General features: G+C 38.8%; 1 protein-coding gene across 3 annotated transcripts in view; it reads left to right on the plus strand.

Annotated features, from left to right (window-relative positions):
- Positions 1-27,500, plus strand: part of LOC137624400 (patatin-like phospholipase domain-containing protein 4) — a 240,223-nt gene that overhangs the window by 118,872 nt on the left and 93,851 nt on the right. Inside the window, exon 4 of one of the 3 annotated variants that reach the window (XM_068355138.1) lies at positions 25,607-26,525. The exons of the other annotated variants lie outside the window; for them this stretch is intronic. Within the exon in view, the coding sequence (XP_068211239.1) occupies positions 25,607-26,348 (742 nt within the window). The 3' untranslated portion in view covers positions 26,349-26,525. Of the gene's footprint in view, positions 1-25,606; positions 26,526-27,500 lie in introns of those variants that run through there. 3 annotated transcript variants of the gene reach the window in all.

The following is a 27,500-nucleotide window of genomic DNA, read 5'->3' on the forward strand; positions in this document are numbered from 1 at the left end:
CGCGCCCGCCAGCGGTCTTCCGCGAGTGCACCAGCAGTCTTCCACGCGCGCGCCAGCAGTCTTCCGCACGCGCATGCCACGCAATCATGTGCCTATGCACCTGCCCTTGCACAACCAGTCACGCGCTTCTGTGCATTCTAAGGAGACTGCACAAAACCCTACACAGTGTCTTACTGCGCGCCAGCGCTTATCTGCGGTCTCAGATCCAGCGCCCACCAATGCGCCAACTCTTGACAAAGAGCCAGCGCTCTCCTGTGTAGTTGCGGTCTCAGATCCAATGCGCCAGCTCTAACCAAAGATCCAGCGCTCACCTGCGCACCAGCGCTTGCCTGCTCTCTAGCGATTTTCTGCACATTCACGGAAAACTCCGCTTCAGCAGAAACTGAGGACTAGCATCATCCTGTATGCCATCGCTCCAGTACTCTCTTGCACACTTGCGCAATAGGCAAAAAGAGTTAAACTTTTTGGACAGGTCACCATTCCTCTCCTCGCAAACGCATAACATGGCCGCCGGGAAAAGAGGGAAGAGGCTTCACAGAAGGATTCAAGATCCCGAAGATTCCATCTTCCGAGGGGAATCAAAATGGTGAATCCTTGGTCCCTGTCTCTTCTGAAGTTTTTTTCTTGACAGTACCACCGTCGGCAAACAAGAAAGTATCAACAGACTGATCGCTAGATCGCAGAGGGTTAGTTCACTGTTTGGTGATCGCTAGCTCGCCGATCACCATATCGCCAATTGCTAGCTCAGCTCTGATCATTGACCTCTAGTCCCTCCAATGACTAACGATCTCCGATTGCAAGCATGCCGATCACTTGATTGCTAGTAAATAACCAGTCATCAGCTTGCTGATCACTAGATCACCGATGGGCAGCTCATCTTTCTTTGATCGTCGAACTCAGCTCGCTGATCTCTGACCAGCCTATCGTCAGCTTGCTGATCTCTGACCAACCAGGAGGGGCCATAGTCAGCTTGCTGATCTCTGAACAACCAGGAGGGACCATAGTCAGCTTGCTTATCTCTAGCTCACCGATCACCGGTCCGCGATCGATCGCTGATCATCAATGGCTTACCATCACCAACTGACTATCATTAAACCATTCTGCTATCTCTCAGGGTTCTTAAAGCAGATTACCAACTCATTTATTGCCAACCTACCCTGGCTGACTGACCAGACAGCCTTTATCTGCATGTCAGTTACCATCTTCGGCTCACAGATCGCCTATTCACCGATCATCGACAATTCGCCAGCAGTTCATGACTCGGACTTAAGAGTCAACCTCTGCCCGTATTTCCCTAGATCAGAAGGTATACAAAATACTTCTCGCTACTGGCCGTTCGCCATCACACCAATCCACTAAAGTGATCAGCAAATGATCGGCAACCCTTATCAGCGGCTTGTCGACAGGGACTACTTGTGAGCACTCTCCAACTGCACAGTAACCATGATACCAACTGTTAACCATTGATTAACATTCGCCAGACTGATTCTACTCTAAGGAATAGCATCAATCCCATCAGGGCGCATGGTGGGGTTAAGCGTTGCCTTCCTTCTATCAGTTAAAGGAATTCTCTCTGAGGGAAGAATCCTTACACAGGGTATCGCGCCCGATCCTTTACGCCACAAGTCAAGACCCCAGTGTCAACAATCTCCCATGCGAAAGGATCCGCAAGGAGCTGTTCCTTTGGGTCGATGTCCACACCATGTTGGAATTCGGAAAAGGGCTAAGACCTCAGGTCTTCATTTGCACACTGGACCTAAAAGACACATACTTCCAGGCCTAAACCATCCATCTAGGAAGGTTGGAAGATTCAGTCTAGACAAACAAGAAACACCAGTTCAGGGCACTGTGCTTGGGTCTTTCCACTACACCCATCCTGGCCTCTCAGAATTGGCTTCTGTCTCCTCCGTTTCGGGACGACTGACTGACCTTAGCAGACTCAGTGCCAACCTTGCATTAGCACCGGAACTTCTGAAGTATTTTTACCAAGATCCAGTGATCAAAGTAAATCTATGGAAGTCTTCCCTACTTCCCTCTCAGAAGACTGGTGTATCTGGGAATGATTCTAGACACCAATCTCCAAAAAACTTTCTCAAAATGAGAAGAACTCCCAGCCCAGAGTGACTTGAGTCAGATTGGAATCAGGCCCTCGATCCACCAGACATTCTGACCCCCATGGGACCAGAAGTTTGGACGAACCTCAAGGGATGGGTGTCAGTCGAGAATCTACGGAGTGGTATAACCTTCTCATCCTTCCCCACCCCTCGGACTTGATGCTGTGCTTAGAACACATCAAAAGAAGATAGGAGGGACCATAGTGCTCCACCACACGACCTCAGCCCTCTGGACAGAATCCGAAAGTACCTTTACTTAAATCTCTTAAAAGATGAAGGCCAACTTTCCGGTCCTTCAGCAGCCTCATTGGTTCCTAACGGACCACTCAGTGATGTGATGAACGACAATACCGCACGTCACATAGGGGCTCACATCGACAAGGAAGAAGAAACTTGCTTGCAGCCTCTTCCCATCTAACAGTATAAACACTAAGATGGGCCAAAGTCCGTTCGGTGCCACTATCAGCCCCCTTCATTCCAGACCAAAGGAATGTGCTCCACGACAATCTGTGCACACAGCATCTCAGATAAGGTATACCAAATGGTCTTTTAATCACCTTTTAGCCGACAAAGTCCCAACTTTATGGGGTCCTCCAACTAGGGATATGTTCACAACGCCACTGAACCTCAGGCTGCTGTTGCTCCCCAGCCCTAGACCCCAAGGCTCTCTGGAAAAAATAACAAGCCAACAACGGTGGGTACAACAATGGCGTTTACGTCTCGTCCCTGTTTTGTCTGGAGTAGGGCACTCAAGAAGGCTAGAACATCGGTCAGCCTCTCAAGGACACTCATAGCTTCGCTATGGCATTACGCAGAACGGTTTCTAAACCTTCTGCAGCTCCTGATAGTCTCTCCAAGAGAACCCTCTCCACATCACAGACAACCCACTTCAACATCTACCACAAGCTATAGCTTTGCTATGATTGTATGCCTGGAGACTACCCAGTACCTCCTCTCTTACAGAGGCTTTTTGCAATAAGTTGCTAAAATGTTGTCTAGATATCTGAGGAATTCCTCAGCATCACTCTACCAGGCAGTATAATGTCTTGTGTGGTTGGTGTCATGGGAAAGTATCCCTCTCTACTTGATACCTCTATTCCAGCAATAGCGGAATCCTTGAGTATACAGTATGCAAGAGGAAAAGACCCCCTTTCCAGTTTCAACAGGTAAAGACGATCGCTCAACTGTGAGCCTTCGCCTTCAAACTAGAAGGAAGGGACAGCCTCTCATCGCTAGACCTTTCCTAACTCATACGGACTTACAACTTACCTTACCCCTGTCGGAATTGAGACCTTCCTCTCGGAACATGGTTCAAATTCTCTGCTCTCTAAAGAGACCTCCTTATGTTCCACTTCACCAGGCAACAAATTTTCACCTGGTTTAAGAAGACAATGTTCCTACACACTCTGACAGCAGCCATACGAGTCAAGGAACTTCATGGTCTCTCTTTTGACATCGCCCATTAATGAGAAGGGTGAAAGGCAACGTTCAGTTTCGTCCCCGAGTATGTTGCCAGACACAATATCCAGAGGTGAGGGATCCTACACAAGTTTCTACTCGGTAACGGACGATCCAGATCATACGTTACTGTACCCAGGGTAAGGTATGAGACTCTACCTTAAGAGAACGGCAACAGCCCACCCGGGTCCTTTCTCTTGTCATCAGCATTGGGAGAGTCTAAAGGAGGATCAGCAAAACATCATCCCTGCTGGATTTACAGAGTCACCAATTATGCCCTGAATCCAAAGCCTCACCCAACATGACAATTCACAATGTCAGGGGCGTAGCTATGCCCCTGGCTCTTGTAAGGAGATTACTCTGTGACGCAGGTTTTACAAGAAAGGATGTGAATGCTCCAGGTGACTTTCACAACCTTTCTCCTGCAAGACGTGATCCACAGGAACTCCATACGATCTCTATCGGTCCTGTGATGGCTGCACGACAGCTGGTTTAAAACCTCAAACTCCTTATTGGACAAGTAGCAGAAGGTTGAGGGCACTGTTAACCGGTTTTAGTCTGCGTGAATGAAAAAATTTGACTGACTCTTATTCTTTTCTTCATCCTTCCCTCTCATGGGGAAAGCAGCATCCTGTGTTCTCTGCATAAGCTGACCTCAAACCACTGCAGGTAAACCATGCTCCCTTGTGTACCTAGTATTAAGCTAATACTGTTGCGTCCCCATACCCTGGCAATGTGGTATTTGCAAAGTCTTGGTTACAACGGTTTTTCCTACAAGAGACTCGGAATAACTTTACCTAGACAGTCACACTTCTGCGTATCTCAACGCACAGCCTGCGTAGGTCGCGGACATTGCGTAGCAAGGTTTTAGCGAAGCGCAGGGTCTCCTTATTTTTGAGTACTAACATACTTGGATAAGGAGCCCCAGGGTAAAGCCAAAAGCCAGATTGGCAGGGATGTCCACCTTTCCTATTGGGTGAGTCACCCCTAATAAATAGCATAGTTTGTATTCTAGTTACGGAACAAATGACAAATTCGTAGATGATTTATATTTTTCCTAGCTATACAAACCTGCCTGCCATCCGTATGCCCCTTGAAGTCCTACCTCCAAGCAAAGTGAACTAAATCACAGGTGTGTGAGTGGGAGTGGTAGCAAGCTACCCCCCTACCCCCCGCTAACTAGCGGTGTGGGCAGTTAACCCTCACTAAATTTTAATGGCTCGTCATTTCAGCTCCACCGAAAGTAATACCCCTAATAAATAGCTAAGGTTTGTATAGCTGGGAAGAATACAAATTATCTACAAATTTGTCATGTTTCTTGACTTTTGTAAACATCAACAGAGAAAATAAAAAAGAATAAGTTGCCTTTACTATTATGAAAGTCACTAGCATGAAAGTGCATTCCATGAATACTGCCTAAGATATTTGCTCTAACCCCTAATAATCGTGCATGAACTAGAGCCAATATTGTATTGGCCATCTAGGGAACAAAGTGCCAAGAAATCATATACCTGTACTAGCCCTTGGAGGGGACTTTTGCTCTTTTATCTTCAAAAATAGCCAAGTAGACCCAAATAGACCCTTAAACTATCCATTACATATTATACAGACTGACTGTAATTAATTGGCATTGAAACAAATATAAACAAAGACATTTCAGGTCTGAGTCATTTTGCGATGCTACTTCTATACTGAAATACATTATTAATAATACTAGCCTTTGTGATTGTTATCTTTGGTAAAGTAGTGAAAGAGCCAAGCACTAAGTCATCAGTTCTGACTTTTAGATACTATTTGAATTAATAAATCTGGTGACCTTTGGTTCATAAACAAGGCGTATACTCGGCAGTCTCCTCTGCAGATCTAATTGCACTCCTAATAAAACTTCCTTAATGATGCATTGTAATCTGATAGTTTGATACTGTATTCTTTAACTTTTAAACAATCTTTTAGAATATAGTAATCCTCTTATTTGTTGTACATCAAAGGGTGGGAATCCTGACAATTTGAACCATACAAGGAAAAATTTGATTCTCTCTTGCTGCTCTTAAATCTATACCAAGGTCCTTTTGAAACGAAAACTTTACAATTGCTTACACCTTTCAGAAGGTAAGGTAGATTATGTGGAAGAGGAAAAGCTTTAGGTTGGGCTACTTGCGCATAACCGAAAAATCAAATAAAGAAACATTACAGTTAAATAATATAACTTTAAATATAGCTGTATAAACTTATTATGTTAATAGATTTAAATAGCTATTAGTTCCAATTATACACACCACATATAAACCATTACAAACATACTGTACAATGATGAATACAGAAAATAACTCCATACCTACTTTGAGAGACATTTGCAGATAGAACAGATGTAGTTACATTACGGTCCTGAATTATGGGTGTTCGAATTGTGCGATTCCCCATTTATGCGGTCGCTAGTTTTCAAAAAATTAATTTTCTGTATCTCTGAAGCTGTTCAAAGTGTGTGAGTCAAGCACTACAAAATGTATCAAATCATAACTATTGTCTTTTAAGTATATTGGTAGTCTGAAATATGGTGCCTGATAATAAATGTTACCAAACTATATTTACCTTACATTTTATTAACATAATTTCATAATAAATGGCCTATTTAAGGAAAAATTCTATATTAACAATGAAATCAACTTTAACTATGCGAGTCCAGCTGACAAAATATATACAGAACTATGGTTATGTTCTCGGCAATCTTTTATCTTTTTTAACCTTTCGATAATTTTAATGATTGTGTTAATGATGGTATATTAAAGAATTATTCTCGTTTAGTACAGTATACTGTATATAAAAGCTTTATTTTTCCCTGTGGGTGTTCAAGGTTTTTACATGTAGGCTAGGTTCGTTTGTCGGCAGTGAATAGCCTAAATTTTGGTAACGAGTCGGCAATATGTTGTCATATTTTAAATAGTATAGATTTGCTTTACAAAGATTTGTTTTGTATAGTATGTGGTATAATTATAAAAACACTCACTCTCTCTGAGAGAGAGAGAGAGAGAGAGAGAGAGAGAGAGAGAGAGAGAGAGAGAGAGAGAGAGAGAGATTTGATGCCAGAAAACCTCAAATCTCTCTCTCTCTCTCTCTCTCTCTCTCTCTCTCTCTCTCTCTCTCTCTCTCTCTCTCTCTCTCTCTCTTTGTAAGAAATAAGATCTTAGTTCATAAATGGCAACCTGAGTTTAAGAATGAAATTAACATTTGATTACAACAGCTGATCTCTCTCTCTCTCTCTCTCTCTCTCTCTCTCTCTCTCTCTCTCTCTCTCTCTCTCTCTCTGGTGTTATACAACACTTAAGTAAAGATGAAAAAACCAAAATGGTTTTCTTAAAAAGTGTCAATTAAATACGAAACAAAAAAAATTATGCCGTGTAAAAATCCATTTCAATCATGGGTTAGAATACGGCATTCGATTTCGTCAGCAAACCACTATTTTTTAGGAAAAGTCATTTTATTGTGCTTTAAGAAAACGTATATTCTTGTTTTAAATTTCGGGTGTGTCTAGCACCAATGTGTTATAACCTTTCATATTTTGTGTTTAGTACATTTAAAACTATCATTATTCTCTCTCTCTCTCTCTCTCTCTCTCTCTCTCTCTCTCAGTTTTGTATCTGTGTGCTGGTGAGTGATTACACTTTTGCGACCCTATAAATATCCCGATTTAACGCGGATAACAAAAGGCTATCGAGTGCAATATAGCTACAAGTTTTCGTGAATAGTCAGTGATTAGTTTGAGGTCAGAGAAGTGGGATAAAACGTCGGTATAGAATAGTTATTGTGTGAATTACTAAAAATCTAATCAAGATGGCTATGTACAACACGGGCAAGGCTTGGAGAGACATCGCTGGACTATGCAAAAGTAAATTCCATGAGTTGGCGAAACAGGAGCTCGACCGTCTGATAACAGAGGTCACTAGTAACGTCAACCAGTGTGACGGAAAAATATTCGCAGACATATTGAAACAATATGATCCAATAAACTGGAGCAAATCTGCGGAAAACATCAGCAAAATAATAGAAGAAATTCCAAAGAAGATCCAAGTGATAAAGAGACTTATAAAGAAAGTCTACATCAATCAACACATTCCATCAAAGAACAATAAGAAGTCCAATATGGTGAATATGCTGATTGATGCAATGGGAAAAAGAATGTCAAAATGGTGTAATACATGTAAGATATGGTATTCCATTAATAATCCTCAACAATTGATTAGAAAATGTGATGCCTGTCATGTTCCAACACACCCCACATGTGCTGAAATACAGCAAAAAATAAAAATTAAAGACATAAAGGTATTCTGCTCAACATGCTTAGTCTGGATAGAAAATATAATTAAGTCGAGACTAAATCTGCAAATAGTTGAAGATAAAGAAGAGGAAGAAGAAGAAACAGAAGAAGAAGAAGAAGAAGAAGAAAAAGAAGAAGAAGAGAACAATGAACAGGATATGGGTAAGGATGCAGAAGAAATCATTGATATAACCTATGATGCCATTCAACATCATACTTATGAAGAAATAAATAACCAGATGGAAACAAATAATAGACCCAAGAGACTCTACCCGGACCTACATGATTTTAGGGAAGAGCAAGAACAAGAAAAAATAGAAAAGAAGGATATAGTCTGCAATATGCTGAAAAGAGGGAATTGCAGATTTGGCGAAAGATGCTACTACAAGCATCCAAAGATATGCCATAATTATGAAATATATGGTAAATGTGCGTATTTAGACGGATATGGAGACGAATGCAGAGATCTCCATCCAAAAATATGCAAAAACCTAAAAGAAGGAAAAGGATGCAATTTCAACAAAAAATGTCGATATATGCATCCTGCAACCATGAATGAAAGAAAACTCAGCAAACTGAAAAGAAAAATGAAAGCAAAAAAGAAACAAAAAAAAGAAACAAAAAAGCAGGCGTGTATATACCGCGCTATGAACCAAGAGCCCCAAGATATGAGGCCTTTCAACCCAAACCTGCACATTTAGAGCCCAACTACAAAGAATGCATCTATAATGCCAGGGGTTGGTGCAGATATGGGGACAATTGCAGGTATACACACAAAAATAAATATGAAGGCAAAAGAGCAAATATAATAGAAAAGTTGGATTTTTTAATGGCAGAATTCCGGGAAATGAAGAAAAGAACATCATATCAGAACAGGAAGGAAGCATGGGAGAATCCATATTATTACTAATATTAAATAATGGGGATGAAACACAAACCATAATAGTGATGAATGCACAGAGTTTAGTCACGAGTAACTCTAAAAGGAAAATAGAGTTCTTAGAAGAACTAACCCAAATTGAAAAAATAGATATATTAAATATAAGTGAAACATGGTATTCCCAAGAGACTGGCAGTGATGACCAGATAAAGGGTTTCCAAACTTATAGATCAGACAGAAAAAATAGGAATCAAGGGGGAACCGCAATATATGGAAGAGACATAAATCGAGGAAAAGTATGTGAAAAATACAGCAACACAGAATGTGAATTGATTGCGGTAGAATTTGAATTTGAAAAACTAGTGAATATTGTAGTTTACAGACCCCCAAACACTAAGGAGTTTGACACAATAATAGAAAAAATAGATGATATATGTAGAAACCATAAAGACTGGAATATACTCCTATCCGGAGATTTTAACTTTCCTTTCGTGGATTGGAAAGAACGGATAGAAGAAAGTGGTTGTATGTATACATATAAAAAAAGATAGTAATAGTAGCGCAGAAGATAAGAGGCAATTTGAAAAGCTTCAAGATATGCTATTAGAACATAATATGCAACAAATAAACCACATTCTAACAAGAAAGGAAAATGTCCTAGTTCTAGTATTTGTGAATGAGGTGATCTATGTTAAAGAAATAATTGTGTATAACACGGGAGTCTCAGACCACAATGTCATAGAATTGATAGTCCATTCCAAAGCAAGTGATCGCAGAATTAATAAAAGCACAAAACTTTGGGAAGGATATGGAAAATATAATTTTTACAGTAAGAATATAAAATGGTCAGAAATAAATGAAGAACTGAATAAAGAATGGAAAAATGTATTTGTAAGTGATAATATACAGGTAAATACGGACATACTGTACAAAATACTGGAGAAAATTGTTGAAAAATATGTACCGAAAAAAAAACAATAAACAAAAGACGTGCATACCAAGAGACAGAAGGATCTTATTTCAGAAAATTAGAAAGTGGAAGAAAAATCTTGCAAAAGAAAAAAATGTGTGGAAAATGAGGGAAATAAAATGTAAGATAGAAAAAGCAGAACAAAAGATTATACAGTCGAAAGAAAATGAAAAAAGGGACTTAGAAGAAAGGACACTTCAAAATATAAAAAGAAACCCCAAAATACTTTACTCCTATGCAAAAAAGATGAATAAAGGGAGATTAGAGATAGGCCCTCTAAGAATTGAAGGACGGCTAACGAATGAAAAAAAAGAAATATGCAACATATTAGCAGAAAAATATAAGAGTGAGTTCACACCAAGAATTGCGAATGAGAATAATGAAACAGAAATGAGAGAAGAAAATGTTGAATATCTAACGGATATAGATATTAATGAAGCAGATATTGTCACGGCTATAAACTAAATTAAAAATGGATCGGCAGCCGGACCAGATGGAGTTCCAACGATTTTGTTAAAAAAAAACTGCAAACACTATCGCGAAGCCGCTTGCAATACTGCTGAGACAAAGTGTAGATATGAGCGAGGTATATGTTAAACATAAATTAGCTTATATAACCCCTATCTTCAAAAGTGGATCAAGACTAGAGGCAAGCAATTATAGACCTGTTAGTCTAACATCACATATTATGAAAGAGTATGAGAGGGTAATAAAAAAGAAAATAATGAACCATTTGGTTAAAAATAATTTGTTTAATATGGGTCAACACGGTTTCGTGCCTGGAAAAAATACACAGACCCAACTGATAGCACACTATGAAAACATGTACAAAAATATGATAAATGAAAAAGACACAGATGTGATCTATCTAGATTTTGCAAAAGCCTTTGACAAGGTAGACCATAACATATTGGAGAAAAAAATGAGAAAGCATAATATTGTGGGAAAGGTAGGAAAATGGGTAAAAGAATTCCTGCAAAACAGAAAACAGATAGTGGTTGCAAATGACGAGAAATCAGATGAAGCCCAGGTAATATCTGGTGTGCCACAAGGTACGGTATTAGCTGCACTGCTGTTTGTTATTTTGATCTCAGACATAGACTGTGATGTTGAAAACTCCGTAGTGAGAAGTTTCGCCGATGACACAAGAATAAGTAGAGAAATTACTTGTGATGAAGATAGGAACTCACTACAAAGAGATCTAAACAAAATATATGAATGGGCGGAGATAAATAGGATGGTATTTAACTCCGATAAATTCGAATCAATAAATTATGGAAACAGAGAAGGAATGGTATATGCATACAAGGGACCTAATAATGAGACAATCACAAACAAGGAGGCAATTAAAGACCTTGGTGTAATGTTAAATAGGAATATGTTATGCAACGACCAAATAGCAACACTGTTGGCTAAATGTAAAGCAAAAATGGGAATGTTATTCAGACACTTTAAAAGAAGGAAAGCTGAACACATGATTATGCTTTACAAAACTTATGTACGTAATACACTCGAGTACTGCAATGTGATGTGGTACCCACACTACCAAAAGGATATTGCGCAAATAGAGAGTGTAAAAAGTTCCTATACTGCTAGAATAGAAGAAGTTAAGGACCTTGACTACTGGGAAAGACTGAAATTTTTAAAACTATACAGTCTAGAAAGGAGAAGAAAACGCTACATGATAATACAAGCATGGAAGCAAATAGAAGGAATTACTGAAAACATCATGGAGCTAAAAATATCAGAAAGAGCAAGCCGAGGTAGATTAATCGTGCCAAAAAATATACCAGGTAAACTAAGAAAGGCGCACAGGACATTAATCCACTACGCACCAGTATCGATAATGCAGCGACTATTTAATGTGCTGCCAGCTCATCTAAGAAACATATCAGGAGTGAGCATATATGTGTTTAAGAATAAGCTCGATAAATACCTAAGATGCATCCCAGACCATCCAAGACTGGAAGATGCAAAATACACCGGATGATGCATTAGCAACTCTCTGGTGGATATACGAGGTGCCTCACACTGAGGGACCTGGGGGAACCCAAACAAAAAATAAGGTAAGGTAAGGCTCTCTCTCTCTCTCTCTCTCTCTCTCTCTCTCTCTCTCTCTCTCTCTCTCTCTCTCTCTCTCTCTCTCTCTCACTAGGCTACCTTTTGCTACCTCTCATTTCTTACCTCTATCTCTAACAAACGAAATCTTTGTTGTTTCACAAAGTTTCAGTTGTATTAAAATTCAATCATGATTCAAATTTTCCCTACTTTCTCCAATCTCGCACCATCTCTGTCACATCGAACGTTATAGCGGTAACCCAATTTTTCAAGGACTTTAAAAACCCACCTAGTATTTTTATTTTTTATTTTTATTGCAGATGGTTCCATAATTGAGGTGGGTACAAGTTGACTTATAACTGAAGTTAGGAAAAGTATTTTAGATATGGAATGGACAATTATCTTTCGTTACTGTTAAGAATAATCGTAAATTATCATACTGTCATTAGCGGCAGTTTGCTATTGTTGATTAAACGCAAACAAAAATGTTTTTTGTGTTTTGCTATGTATGTAGGAATTTATATGGTTATGGTAATTAAAATATGGGAAATAACATATTTACTAAAAGCTCTTAACATCATTAGTTATCACCTTGATCATTTGATTTAATGCGTTTGTTTATTCATTATGATCGACAATGGAGTTTACAGTAAACAAACTGATGGTTTTCGTTTTAGGCGGCGTGTTTAGGAAAAATATAAAAATCGCATTCATTTCATTTACATTTATTTTGAAGTTCTAAGAAAAATTAAGTAAAACAACAATGGTAATTACAAAATCATCATGTAATCAATTCTTGGTAAAATAGCGTTCGTTTCTTAGCGATGATCAGAGATGAATGTAAACAAAACAACGGATTCCGATTTTGATGGTGTGCTTTTTGGCGTGGTTAGGAAACACATGTTATAAAATCTCCTTTATTTCGTTAATTTTGGATTTTCAATGATACAACAAAAGTTAGTCTATATAGTGATTGTTTTGCTATTCACCAGTTGTCTTAGACAACAGATATGACTTGAACTTATTAAAATTACTACTAATTTTAGATTGTGTCAAAAGGGAAAATATGCAGTTTTTCAATATTTAACTTAGCCGGTGATTATAATAGCTGCAACTCTGTTGCTCGACAGAAAAACTCTACGTAAAAATTCGCCAGCGATCGCTACACAGGTAGGGGGTGTACTCAACAGCGCCATCTGTCGTTCAGATACCTAGTACTCATTGTAAACAAAGAACTCAATTTTCTCTCTGTCGGGCTACCGGAAAGACCTACTAATTCGCTGTTGCTAACTGGATTTGTTTTCACAACTATTTGGTGAAGTACACTATTCTAGTTTTGAGCTTTCGCTATGCAGGTGTTTTATCTTCATCTTAAAACTTGAACTCGTTTTGGATAGATTTAATTATGGTGACAAAGAGAGTATGGACTTTCTTTCACTTTTAAATGGCCGACCCTTCCCTTAGACGGAAGTGTGTTTAGGCTTTTAATAATTATCTTATCACGTTATAGATTTTCCTCTATATTTTATATCTCTCCGCCTTTATTAGGCCTCTTCGATTAACTTTCCATTTTTTATAAACATATAAAAATAAATTTTAATGCTTTGTTTATATAACGTACTTAAAAAAGCAGAGCCTGAGAGTAGGCGGTCCTAACTTGGAACCGAAGTTAATCAACGTTGAGCCCTTTATATCGTCTTTAGCTTTTAAAGAGCTAAGGTTTTAAAACTTTTTAAATGTAATATTTTATGAAAGAATTTCTTTGATAGTCTTCGTACTGTTTTCAAAGATGAACTAACGTTTAGTTTTTTTATGCTGCGCAGTTTTTGACGTTCAGGTCGTACAACATGCGCTCTATCGTTACGATAGAGAGAGAGTGTATCACGGTTTCACTTTGCAGTAAGAGTAAATCGATTCTGACGTTTTGTTCATTCTTTCTTAGCTTAAATGTTTTAAATTCTAATTTAAAGGAACTTTTTATTTGAAAAACCTTTCAGTTTTTTCCTTTAGTCAAATAACATGTTTTTTTGACGATATATAATTGGGCTCTTCTCTTAGGTGCAAAATCAAGAGAGAAAGAGAGAGAGAGATAGAGACAGAGGGAGAGAGAGGAGAGAAAACGTTCCGTTCAAGCGGGTAACGTTGTTCTCGTGTTACTCACGTCCCTAGTCGCTGTACGGGGAGGAAGGAGAAAACGTTTTTAGGTTTTTATTCTCGTCCCCAGGCTATGTGCGGTGAGAGATTGAAAACGTAGTTATATGAACTAGTGTTTAGTCTCTTTCCCAGCCACTGATTTTTCTTTTTATCTTAAAATATGTTTTCTGTTTTTTGCTGGTATTATGAGCTTGCATTATACGACTAATTTCGCAATTACTACCTTTTAATGAAGGGTAGAATTGCGTGTTTCAGGTAGAAATTAGTGCAAAACAGAAAATCGAAGTGATAAAGTGATATGCGCAAAGTGTTACAGTGTTGCGTCCGAGGCGCAAAGTGTTACAGTGTTGCGTCCGAGGGTTCGTCTGTTCGTGCCTGTCGTTCGCCTAGTCCGGGACCTCTTGCAAGCTCCCAAGCCCAGGGGAGAAGTAATGTCAAACGACTTATGGGTTCGAGAGGCCTTGACCAACGAACAGACGTTTTCCCTCTATGGTATCGGGTGTATCTTACCAAGATCTCCCCTACCATAAGACGAGAGAGACGTTGTTTCTCCTCGCCATCCGTAGGCTTTTCGCATAAGAAACCTGTCACAAGGTTTCGAAGCCCTTAAGCGAAAGTCAGTCCTTTCAGGACAGGTCCAGCGTCCTGGTTACAGCCAATAGGACAGCTCTGACCCTATGCAGTCATCGGATAACTGCTCGCCGCCTAACAAAAATGTAACACAGACTCCGAGAGTCTTTTTTTGTAGGCAAAGTGTTGCGGTCACAGACGTTACCCTCGTCTATTACCACAACCATTTCCGTTGATCCTTAAGGGGTTGTATGGCAAAACATGCAGTATATGCTTGCCTCCCTTATGGAAGACTATTCTGCCGATTAGTCCGTTGAGTCTAGCCGTTTATCTCATCGATATCCTGGCTTTCAGCCAACCTAACGTTCCTTTGTGCTTACTTTTGACGTTGGCGTAGCTTAGTCACGCCAGTCAGGTTGTTTAGAACCACACTCGATGCGGTCTCGTGTGGTTTTTCAGCCGCATTTGGACGTTAGGCCACTGGCTGATGCTCCTGTTGACGTTCAAGACGTTCACTAACAATCGGAGTTGACTTGTTTTGACGCTGTGCGTCAACCTCCGCATTCTAGAGTTGTTTTGACTGCTCAGTCTAGGCAGTCAAAGCAGTCTCGAGTGGACGCTGTGCGTCCTCACGCACCTGTTGTGGTTGACAGTTCAGTTGTTGACAGTTCACAGACTGTCAAGCAGTTACATGACGTTGCGTTCTGGTCCGCTACTAATGCACCAGTGATAGACTCAGCTTTTATCGGACAAGGTTCCTGTAGATGAGGAAGTTGCTGTTCTCCCTCCTACTGATATTCCCTTGAGGACTCTTGTCAGATGGAGAGGAGCCTAAAGCTGCTTAGCCTCCTATGGACTTTAATTAAATCATGATGATTTTTTTTTAAGGATCTTCGTCCGGATCTTTTTGTAACTGCTGCTCCTCGTTCGCCTAAACGTCAGAGCTTACACTAGGCCTAGCTACTTCGAAGCTGTTGTTTTTAAGCTAGTGCTCTCTCGCTCTCCTAGAGAGCGTTACGTTGGCTAGGCGACTGGTTTTTCACCAGGAGGAGTTTGGGGGATACAGCCTTTGCTTTCCCTTCTTTTAAACTGGTTTTTAGAGCGAGAGCCTGATATGACACGAGAGAAGTTCTCGGCTTGGGAGTTCATGCCTCTGCCCAGATAGACTTCTCATTCTGGTAGACTCTCCTTGGCGCCTAGCCAGGAGACGCTCCAAGTTGTTTACAGGTCAACTTCACAGCTGTTGTCGAGCCTTTGAAGTTTTGCTGTACTATTATGTCACGCATAACAAGGCTTTCAGGGATGGTAAACGGTTCCGCCTCAGTCGCTAACCCCGTCTGTTGCCACACCTGCTCCCGTAGACCCTAAATGGGCTTTGCTGCAAGACATGCAGTCCAAGCTTGCGTCCTTGATAGAGGACTTAAATGCGGAGAAGAACCTTCTGGCCAACAACCTTCCAACCGGTCGGTTGTGCGCCCTGTTGACGCTGAGGTAACCTACTCGCGTCTGCCAGTTGAGGTGGTTCCTCCACCGATGCGACCCAGTGTGGGTTGCCAGCCGCACGTTGACGTTAAGCGACGCTCGGAGGTGGTTGTTGACGTTCAGGACGTTCAACAACCAGCAGAGGTGACTTGTTTTGACACAGTGCGTCAACCTCAGCAACCCGGTAGGGTGTTGACTGCACAACCCAGACGGTCTAGACAGTCTCGGGTTGACGCTGTGCTTCCTCGCGCACCCATGGTTGTTGACAGTTCACAGACTGTGCAGCAGTTCCATGATATTGCGTCCGGCTCCGTCACGCATCCACCAGTGCGACCGGATTCAGCGAGCCAGACGTTGCCCACTCCGTTGCCGTTTCCTCATCAGTTTCGGATGAGGAACCCTCTGATGAGGACGTTGCTGAACAACAAGACGATCAGCCCCCAGCCCTGCCATCCATCCAGAAGATGCTGAAGAAGGAACGCTGCTCAGTCAGGCTGTGGATGAGTCTGGTAGGGACACTGTCATCCGTGGATCAATTTGTGTCACTAGGAAGACTACACCTCTGTCCTCTTCAATACCATCTAGCTTTTCACTGGAAAAAGGACAAGACGCTAGAAGCGGTCTCGATCCCGGTTTCCGAAAAGATAAAGTCTTGTCTGACTTGGTGAAAGGACAATATCAACCTAAGAGAGGGTCTTCCCCTGGCTGTTCAGACTCCCAACCACGTTCTCTTCTCGGACGCATCGGACGTAGGCTGGGGTGCGACATTAGACGGTCGGGAATGCTCGGGAATATGGAACTCGAGTCAAAGGACAATGCATTTCAACTGCAAGGAGCTACTGGCAGTACGTCTGGCCTGGAAAAGCTTCAGGTCTCTCCTTCAAGGCAAAGTGGTGGAGGTGAACTCGGACAACACCACGGCTTTGGCGTACATCTCCAAGCAAGGAGGGACCTACTCTCTGACTTTGTACGAGATCGCAAGGGACCTCCTCACCTGGTCAAAAGGTCTAAACTTATCACTAGTAACGAGGTTCATCCAAGGCAACTTGAATGTCATGGCAGATTGTCTCAGTCGGAAGGGACAAATAATTCCAACAGAATGGACCCTCCACAAGGATGTATGCAAGAGACTTTGGGCCACCTGGGGCCAGCCAACCATAGATCTCTTCGCAACCTCGATGACCAAGAGGCTCCCAATATTTTGCTCACCAATCCCGGACCCAGCAGCAGTTCATATAGATGCCTTTCTCCTAGATTGGTCACATCTAGATCTATATGCATTCCCTCCGTTCAAGATTGTCAACAAGGTACTGCAGAAGTTCGCCTCTCACGAAGGGACAAGGTTGACGCTAGTTGCTCCCCTCTGGCCCGCGAGAGAATGGTTCACCGAGGTCGATGGCTAGTAGACGTTCCCAGAACACTTCCCCTAAGGGTGGACCTTCTACGTCAGCCACACGTAAAGAAGGTACACCAAGGCCTCCACGCTCTTCGTCTGACTGCCTTCAGACTATCGAAAGACTCTCGAGAGCTAGAGGCTTTTCGAAGGAGGCAGCCAAAGCGATTGCTAGAGCAAGGAGAACATCCACCCTTAGAGTCTACCAATCGAAGTGGGAAATCTTCCGAAACTGGTGCAAGTCAGTATCCGTATCCTCGACCAGTACCTCTGTAACTCAAAGAGCTGACTTCCTCTTATATCTGAGGAAAGAACGATCTCTTTCAGCTCCCACTATCAAGGGTTACAGAAGCATGTTGGCATCAGTCTTCCGTCACAGAGGCTTAGATCTTTCCAACAATAAAGATCTACAGGACCTCCTTAAGTCTTTTGAGACCACGAAGGAGCGTCGTTTGGTTACACCTGGTTGGAATTTAGACGTGGTACTAAGATTCCTTATGTCAGACAGGTTCGAGCCGCTACAATCAGCCTCCCTTAAAGATCTCACCTTAAAGACTCTTTTCCTGGTATGCTTAGCCACAGCTAAAAGAGTCAGTGAGATTCATGCCTTCAGCAAGAAAATCGGATTATCATCTGAAACGGCTACATGTTCTCTACAACTTGGTTTTCTAGCCAAAAACGAGCTGCCTTCTCGACCTTGGCCAAAATCGTTCGATATTCCAAGCTTATCGTATGGTTGGAAAGGAACTAGAAAGAGTCTTATGCCCTGTAAGAGCTCTTAAGTTCTATTTAAAACGAACTAAACCTTTACGAGGCCCGTCTGAAGCTTTATGGTGTTCAGTTAAGAAACCATCTTTGTCTATGTCAAAGAATGCTTTATCCTATTTTATCAGACTGTTAATACGAGAAGCTCATTCCCATCTGAATGAGGAAGACCAAGCTTTGCTGAAGGTAAGGACACACGAAGTTAGAGCTGTCGCAACTTCCGTGGCCTTTAAACAAAATAGATCTCTGCGAAGTATAATCGACGCAACCTATTGGAAAAGCAAGTCAGTGTTCGCGTCTTTTTATCTTAAGGATGTCCAGTCTCTTTACGAGAACTGCTACACTCTGGGACCATTCGTAGCAGCGAGTGCAGTAGTGGGTGAGGGCTCAACCACTACAATTCCCTAATTCCATAACCTTTTTAATCTTTCTCTTGAAATGTTTTTATTGTTGTTTTTGGGTTGTCCGGAAGGCTAAGAAGCCTTTCGCATCCTAGTTGATTTGGCGGGTGGTCAAAGTCATTTCTTGAGAAGCGCCTAGATTAGAGGTTTTGATGAGGTCCTGTTGTATGGGTTGCAACCCTTGATACTTCAGCTCCTAGGGGTCGCTCAGCATCCTAAGAGGATCGCGAGGCTCCGTAAGGAAGACGTACTTAAAAAGGCAGAGTAATTGTTCAAGTCGACTTCCTTACCAGGTACCTATTTATTTTGTTTAGTTATTTTGATAACTTCTAAAATGAAATAAAAATTCTTAGCTCATATGATGTAAACATATTTTGCTGGTCTCTACCCACCCCCCTGGGTGTGAATCAGCTATTATAATCACCGGCTAAGTTAAATATTGAAAAATGTTATTTTGATAATAAAATAAATTTTTGAATATACTTACCCGGTGATTATAAATTAAAGGACCCTCCCTTCCTCCCCAATAGAGACACAGTGGACCGAGGAGAAAATTGAGTTCTTTGTTTACAATGAGTACTAGGTATCTGAACGACAGATGGCGCTGTTGAGTACACCCCCTACCTGTGTAGCGATCGCTGGCGAATTTTTACGTAGAGTTTTTCTGTCGAGCAACAGAGTTGCAGCTATTATAATCACCGGGTAAGTATATTCAAAAATTTATTTTATTATCAAAATAACATATTTACACCCTTCCTGGTTGTAATTTTAACCTTTTTCAAGTTACAAGTTACTAAAACTTTAAAGCATTTTAAATGTTTTATATATTTATAAGAACAATTTAATATTAGAAAAAATACAGTATAGTGCATAGAAAGAAATGAAATTGGGTGGTAAATACATTTGAATAGGCAAGTTTCTGGTTTGCCATGGCCCTAATGGAATTATTCCTGTTGTGTGTTAAGAAATATGCGATTTTCAATTTATGCGGGGCCGTTTATCTACCAAATTCTTGCATAATTCGGGACCCTACTGCATTTGTAAAATCCTGCTGTTCTCCCCCCCCCCCCCTGTAAATAAGGACATTTAAATCAAGTTATGCAGTTACCTTAGTTAAGTACAATTGTACCTTGGAGATGAAAAATAATTTGCTACAGGACCATTTTCAAACACCAAATCAATTTTCCCCTTTAATTTTTACCCCACCAAGGATCCTCCTGTTATGAGCCATTTTTACACAATTCACAATATCAAATTACAGTACAATATATACCTGTAAAAGATATAAAAAAATAAGAAAAAGTTATAATAGATAAAACAAATGAAAAAATGTGGTGAATGAACATTAACTTCACTTTATTCGTAGTAAAGAGTGCATAGCTTGAGGGGAAGGTGGAAAGGAGGAGGTGTTTGTATTGATAAAATCGGGAGTCCCCTTCCATAAAAATATTGGGTGACTGCCCTTTTGGGATTCTTTCTTTCCTTTGCATTTTTACTGGCTCTAATTATGATTCACTTGAGGACCTTTTTCTTAATAACCAATCAGGAGAGGATTGTTTTTGGTCTCATATTAAGATGCTAGTGAAATTACGCATTGCAATATCGTTAAGAAAATCTCCGTCTGCTGGCTGCCTTATCTTGGGGATATTTTTCTACAAATTGTGTAACTGACAGGCCATTTTTCCTTCATTCCCTTTGTCACAAAACTGGGAGTAGGATTCCGTCCATCCTCCTCCTCTTAATGTACAGTACATCCTCTTTTGCCATTGTGTAAGGATACCATAAAAATAAATTAAATTAAAAGAGGTAATATAATGAGGATTTTCTGGTCTGAGCTTGGCAAAAGCTGTGCATGAACTGGATCTGTTGCCTTTGTCTCGGTCCATACAGGTTTTTGCAAGCTGTCCGACTCCATACAGGTTTTTGCAAGCTGTCTGACTTCCAAATTTCAGTTTGATCTCTGGGGCAAAAAGGTTTTGAAAATTTTGTTCGATCACTGAATTTTTTCTGTGAGTTTCCTCAAAGTATTACTGCACCTGCCCTCTTAATTTCAATGCAGCTCTCATACATCATTTACCTCAGTAGATGAATAGGTGAGCATTGTGGCCTTGCATAGACATTTACTAATAATACTTAATATCAAGTAGAATCAGCCTATTATTCCATGAATAAAGCAAGAACCTTACTAATATCAGACAATGATTTCTGCCTTGCCTAATATTCTCACTCCATCATTCCATTCTAAAAAAAACCTTGTTTTGAGGCAAATAAAACAAAATGATGATTATATTAACAGAATTATCTTTCAAGTGGAAAATCCCACCATTTGTAATAAAAAACCTTTTCTAACTTTGAACTTCACAATGTTTGTACAATACAATTTTGAAGGCAACATTTTTCTTGTACTAACCTTTTTTATCCTAATTGTTTGAACAGCCAAACTGGTTGCTGTTGAAAAATTATGCCTTATCAGGAATTCCTTTCTTCCTATGCCAGTTAAAGCTTTTCATTTATTTTTATCATATATCAATGGTTAAAAACAAAAATATGCATTATCCTCTTCTTGATTCTGAGGAATATCTGGCCCCTGGATAGTCCCTATTACTGGAGTCATCTAATGCGCTTTCACCAAGACTACCTCTTTGAAAAACTAAAGCCTACACTGAGATCACTATTCACCAATGCACGACTGCTAGAGCAGTAATCACATGGACTGTTGGCTTGAATGCCAAATATATCAAATAGATTTTGAAATATCTCATTAAATTCTCCTAACAAATAAGAGATTTCAACTGCAGCATAAGAACTTGGTTAAGCAAAAACCTTAAAAACTTGCAATTTAAACTAGGAATGAGTAAAAGTGTAGCTTTAATGTTTTATGTAAATACAGGATGAAGGACAACAGGAATCGGCATCACTTCAACAAAATCTGAACATTAAGTGACTACTTTATTTATCCTTAAAACTAAAAGGAATAAAGACTGTGTTACAGTGTTGACAGCAAATCAGTAGATATCGTTGGTTCATATAAGAATATTTGAGTAATAAAGAATGGGAGAATCATTATTAAAAAATTTTTATAAGAATTTCAGGCCCTACTGTACACATTCACATTAGCATTCTTGGCCAGATGGCAAGTGAATTGCTATTAAACCCAATTTACAAATTGCCTCATGCTTGGAAAAACGCATGAGACCCTTCACTCAAAATTAATTTAGTTAAGTATATTCTTAGAGATTTGTCCATCATCTACATATTTATTAATCAAGAGGTGATTTAAATTTACCTGAATTGTAATCCTTTACTATACTGTAATAAAAACTCCTAGCCTGATAGTTGTTAGTCAAAGCTTGGACCATTTCCCCAAATCTTGTTTATATCAAATACAGCTTTTGTTGGTTTAATAGTGTTCCACATAAGGAGGGGCAACCTTAAATGAACAAATGAACAGCTATATAGTTGGCCCTCCTTATTTGGGGGTTCACTCTTTGCGGACTTCGTCGTTCACGATACAGAAATCAATGTAACATATAAAAATTCACATACTCCCAGTTTCGCCATAATTACTCTCGCGGGCCAACGTTTTCAAAACAACTGCACAAAGCAGAACGGGCCAACTTTATAAAGTAGCTAACACATGTAAACTGTTGAGTGATAAGCCCTTGGTCTAGTAATTCTCATACAGTACAGTAACAAAAATTATTAAAAGAAACTGCCGTTATCAGATTCGAATCTTCATGAAAAAATAGCTGTTTTTCATTGTTTCAATTTTGACTGTGTGCATTTATGCAATGATTATGACATTACAAATGATGCTTTTATCATTTTCTTTTCTGTTTTTAAAACTAAAATTTTACAGCTACAAATTATCAATCAAAATATTTGTAACTTTGAATCTTTGGTGTGTAAATTGAAGCATGGGACAGATGGTTTTATTCGTATCTTTGAAAATATGTTCATCGAAGCTTAGTATCCAGGCAGATTGGTTCAGTCATGTTGGCTAATAAAGTTGTACCATGATGTAATCTTTTCCTTGCTGGTTCTGAAATTGCTTCAGGAACCTACATTTGTTGTATGCATGTGAATAGAGATATTACACTCTACATTTCATTATTAATTGTAACCCCCCCCCCCCGAGGATGATTATTTACACTTGGTCTAGATGCAGAAAGAATGATATTTGATATTAGACCTCACGTACTGTTATTCTAATTGGGACAAACATGGGTGATGAACGTTTTCAAAACTTAGCTCTTTGGAGGTGAAAGCTCCTACATTGAAATCATTATTCAACACAAGACTGCTAGCTGCTGAGCTTAGATTAGACTTCACTTGGGATTGGCCAGTTTTAACATGACATAACCATCATTTGCCTGTTCAGACAATATTACAGGTGTATTGAAAATCTGGTCACCTAGTATTAAAGCTGTAATACAACATGCCATATTTTGTCATTGCTCAGAAAGATTCATCATTTACAGTTGGTCTAGAATCAAAATGAGAGAAATGTTTATCTGCTCTGGTGCACCGTTCTTTTGTCTCGGAACCCAGTTGCTTATTTTATGAATCCAGGTTGTGGAAATTTATGAATATACAGTATTTTAAAAGGATGCTTTATTATGGGGTTGTAACTGAAAACTTTCTTATTATGTTCCATGTCTCACAATCTATTATAGAAATCCATAATTACAATGAATAAATAAGAGGGATGCAGAGAAATGGGAGAGTCACTCAAGAATTAATACAAATGTTGAGAAAGTGAGTCATTTAGGAATTGATACAAATGTTGAGGAAATGAGTCGCTCTAAAATTAATACACGTTGAGAAAATGGGAAATTTCTTCTTGAATAGATGCAAACAACTTATCATTTACTCATATTAGGGGAAGTAATTTGTAAATTTCTTAGCCATGCAAACCTGAGTCCTTTAAAGGTAAACTTCCCACCTCAACCACCACCTGTCGTTAACCACCCAGTCAATGAGTTTAGCAGCCGTTTCAGCTCCTGTGAAGATATTTCCTATATTATAGGACTCAAGTTTGTATTGCTAGGAAAAATGAATTTTTTTTTTTTTTTAATTTTTTATATTGTCTGCCTCTTTCCTGAAACACTTGTTTTGTATAGTCGGCCAATTTGTCTATAACCAACCCCAGTTAGTAATCTTGGGTACCAAATACTAAGTTTGAGAAAATATATCTGACTAATGAGGTTGTTACCGTCAGCAATAGTTAGGAATGCCTTTATCAGAATACATGCAGGATTTTTGTAGATTTTTAAGGTTTACTGCGCAGACCTCATAATTATGCCTAGAATTCTCCCCCGTCCCCATCCTTTTCATATTGGGTACATAGGGTTGCTAACAGTGCAAGAAATGAGTCTTAGCATATTGGATAAGGTCATTCTCCTGCTATAGTTCATCTCCCTTCTTTTTTATTCCTCTTTGTTTGCTGCAATTATTGTTGACACAATCCACCATTCTTGATGAGGTTTAATGGTAGTTCAGTACATATTAGGATAATTATTATAAATTTACTTTATTTGTTTCAAACTATAATAATGAAATTGATTCAATAATCATTCAATTATATATTACCCATATCGTTATCCTGTGACAAAGATCATCTGTTGTCAGAAACTCAAATGTACTTTATTATTATTATTATTATTATTATTATTATTATTATTATTATTATTATTATTATTATTATTATTATTATTATTATTAGTTAAGCTACAACCCCATTTGGAAAAACAGGATGCTACAAGCCCAAGGGCTCCAAGAAAGAAAGTAGCCTTGTAAGGAAAGGAAATAAGGAAATCAATAAACTATATATGAAAAGTATTAAATTAAAAATATAGAATATTTTAAGATCAGTAACTACGTTAAAATAGATCTGTCATACATTATATAAACTATAAAATGAGACATATGACCACCTGTCCAACTTAAAAGTATTTGCAACAAGCTTGAAGTTCTGAAGTTCTGCCAATTTAACCACCAGATTAGGAAGATCATTTCCAAATCGGATAGAAGTTTGAATAAAAGTTTGAAAAACTATGTAGTATTGAACCTGATGATGGAGAAAGCGAGACGGTCAGTGTAAACTGCATACCTAGTACCATGTATAGGATGTTATCCATTTGGTCATGCTTTCTTTGTTTGTTATAAATCGGTGTATTATATTTGTAAATTATGAGATAGATTTTGTTACTTGGTTTGTTCCTGCAGTGCACATATTTTTGTTACCTTCAGGCTTGAATTCCAGTGAGCTTACTCGATTAATGTATTTGAATTATACCTTCAGTTTTATCTGAAGTGTTGAATGTTTTTTTATCCATTTAGTGTTTTGTATTGCATGGGCTTATTACTATTTACTGTAATTTAAGAAACTTTTATGTTAATGCACTTATTACCACAAGTTTGTAATTATTTTGCTGAAGTGACTTTAATTTACCTAAGTTTGGCTAAAAATATTACCCGTATCCATCTTTGTACTCTTGAGAATTACATTGTTATTTGACTAGAGCATGTGGTAACTGGTACATATGAATTTTGCATGCATAACCTCCGTAACAATATACTATGCAGTATTTGGAAAATGTGGTGTCTTTATAGAGGTTTCCTGAATTTCTGCTTGCTTTCATATTACTTATTTTGTTCTTTTTCCTGTCTTTGTTTATATAGAAATTTTGTATGCTAATAGTTTGTATAATGTTAATACAGTAAAGTACTAATTTATAGAATTTCTCTTTTGATAATATTTTAAAGTTTAAAGCTACATGATTATTATGTTACATTTTCTACTTTAGTATGGCTAACACAAGTAAAGTATACTTCATAGCTCAATACATAGTTAACTTTGTAATGTAGCAATACATATGTAGTGTGATTATATTTTTCTCATCAAGGAATTGTGAAGGAATTCAGAATCTCTACCAAACATTATGTAAGCTAATGCTTATTAGTTTTTTTTACTTGAGTGCTGTCAAAATCGAATAAAAATATTCATTTGAATAAGTGGTAAGAGATATGTTGGACCTTCATTCTAGGGACATGTCATTGTCTCTGGCTGGTTGTGGATTCTTGGGAGTGTATCTTATAGGAGCTCTTGAATGTCTGAACCGCTTTTCTCCACGTTTCATAAGTAAGGTGCAAGTAGCAGGTGCATCAGCAGGAGCTCTCATGGGAGCATCTCTCATTTGTGAAGTACCGTTTGACGGTGTTCGTTTTGGATTTCTTCGTATTGCAGAAGAAGCACAGAAGTGGAGGATGGGTCCTTTTACTCCTGGATTTAAATTTGAAAATCATCTACTGAAGGGATTGGAGGCTTTGCCAGATGATGCCCACCTAAGGGCAAGTGGTCGCCTCCACGTATCCCTTACTCGTGTACCCGACATGAGTAATGTTATTATTTCTAATTGGGATTCACGTGAAGATCTTATTCAGACTCTTCGATGTTCTTCATTTATTCTTGGATATTCAGGATTACAGCCTCCAATGCTGAAAGGTGTACGTTACATCGATGGGAGTTACAGTAACCGTCAGCCCGTAATTGGACCTAATCCTATAACAATTAGTCCTTATTCAGGGTATGCAGATATATCTCCGAATGAAGAAGACCAATCCTATGGAAAATTAAAATGGTATCAACAAAGCTTTGATGTTTCTTATACAAATGCTGTCAGTATATACAGAACTTTAATGCCACCTCCACCTCTTGTACTTAATCAATATTATTGCAGCGGTTATTTAGATGCTGTTTTGTACATCAAGAGACTGAAAAAGACGTAATGGGAAACATTCAAGTTTATGCCTAAATAAATGCAATGTATGCATTCCAGGAGTTGAAATAATTACACACAAGGAATTGATGATCATACTGAAATTTCAGTGGAAGGTATATTGATGACTAGGGTGATGACAATATTATCTATATAGTACATAAAAGATCTATATACTGCTGGTAACTGGAATAAATACTGTGTACCAATTGCATGCTAATCATTCAACATACTCTTAAATGTGGTGAAGGTTATGATTATGTGAAAATCAAATTCATTTGTGAACGAAAACTCTCAGCTTGTATATATGGTAAAGTGCAGCATTAGATTAGCTGTTAATGGATTATGTAATGTGGATACTACATTTTGATGAGATAAATAAAAAAAAAAAAGAATTATATGTGATTATGTATTGTCTAATCTATGTTAGTGCATAGTGTATAGCAGTGATAGCTACTCTGAATTCAGTCCTATGTGATATTTTTATAATAATAAGATTTCCAACAATTTTGGGTACATAATTGATATTGATATACACTACTTTGTTTATTCTTACCCATGGAACCTATTCTTTACTTAAGGAGAATGATCTTATCCTATATTACCTTTTCTGTAGTTTATTATCAGGTCTGTGGACTAAAGTCACCTGTTTGTAATCACCAGTTTATTATCGCTCTTATTTGCTTTTATACATTAATCTAATTATTAATTTTTCACATGCATCATTGACCAAATCAATTGAAATGGCATTTTCTTTTTCTATAGAAATAGTTGTTGAGTTTCGAACTAATTTGATGATTTATTCTTACACATGTCCAAACCACATGTCCTTTAAAATAGTGATATGTTTTCAGTAAAAGCTGGAACAGCCATTGAAATTGTTGGAAGATTACCACTTTGTTTTCAGCCGCAAAGTATATGGACATACTGTTGTGATGTTGATCAAACTTTCCATATTTTTTCTTTCAGAAAGTGAATGCTGACTGTCAGTTGCTATAGATGTGGAGCAAGATATTTGTACTAACCAGGGAAAGGGTGGTTGTTAAACCAGTATATGTGTACCAGGGAAAGGATGAATGCTGCAGCTGGTTTATGTGAAAACCAGTTGTAGATGTGAACAGTGTGCTTCATGAAGGGGGCATGATTATTCGTAATTATCCCT

Source organism: Palaemon carinicauda, chromosome 31 (genome assembly GCF_036898095.1).
Source record: "Palaemon carinicauda isolate YSFRI2023 chromosome 31, ASM3689809v2, whole genome shotgun sequence".
NCBI lineage: Eukaryota > Metazoa > Arthropoda > Malacostraca > Decapoda > Palaemonidae > Palaemon > Palaemon carinicauda.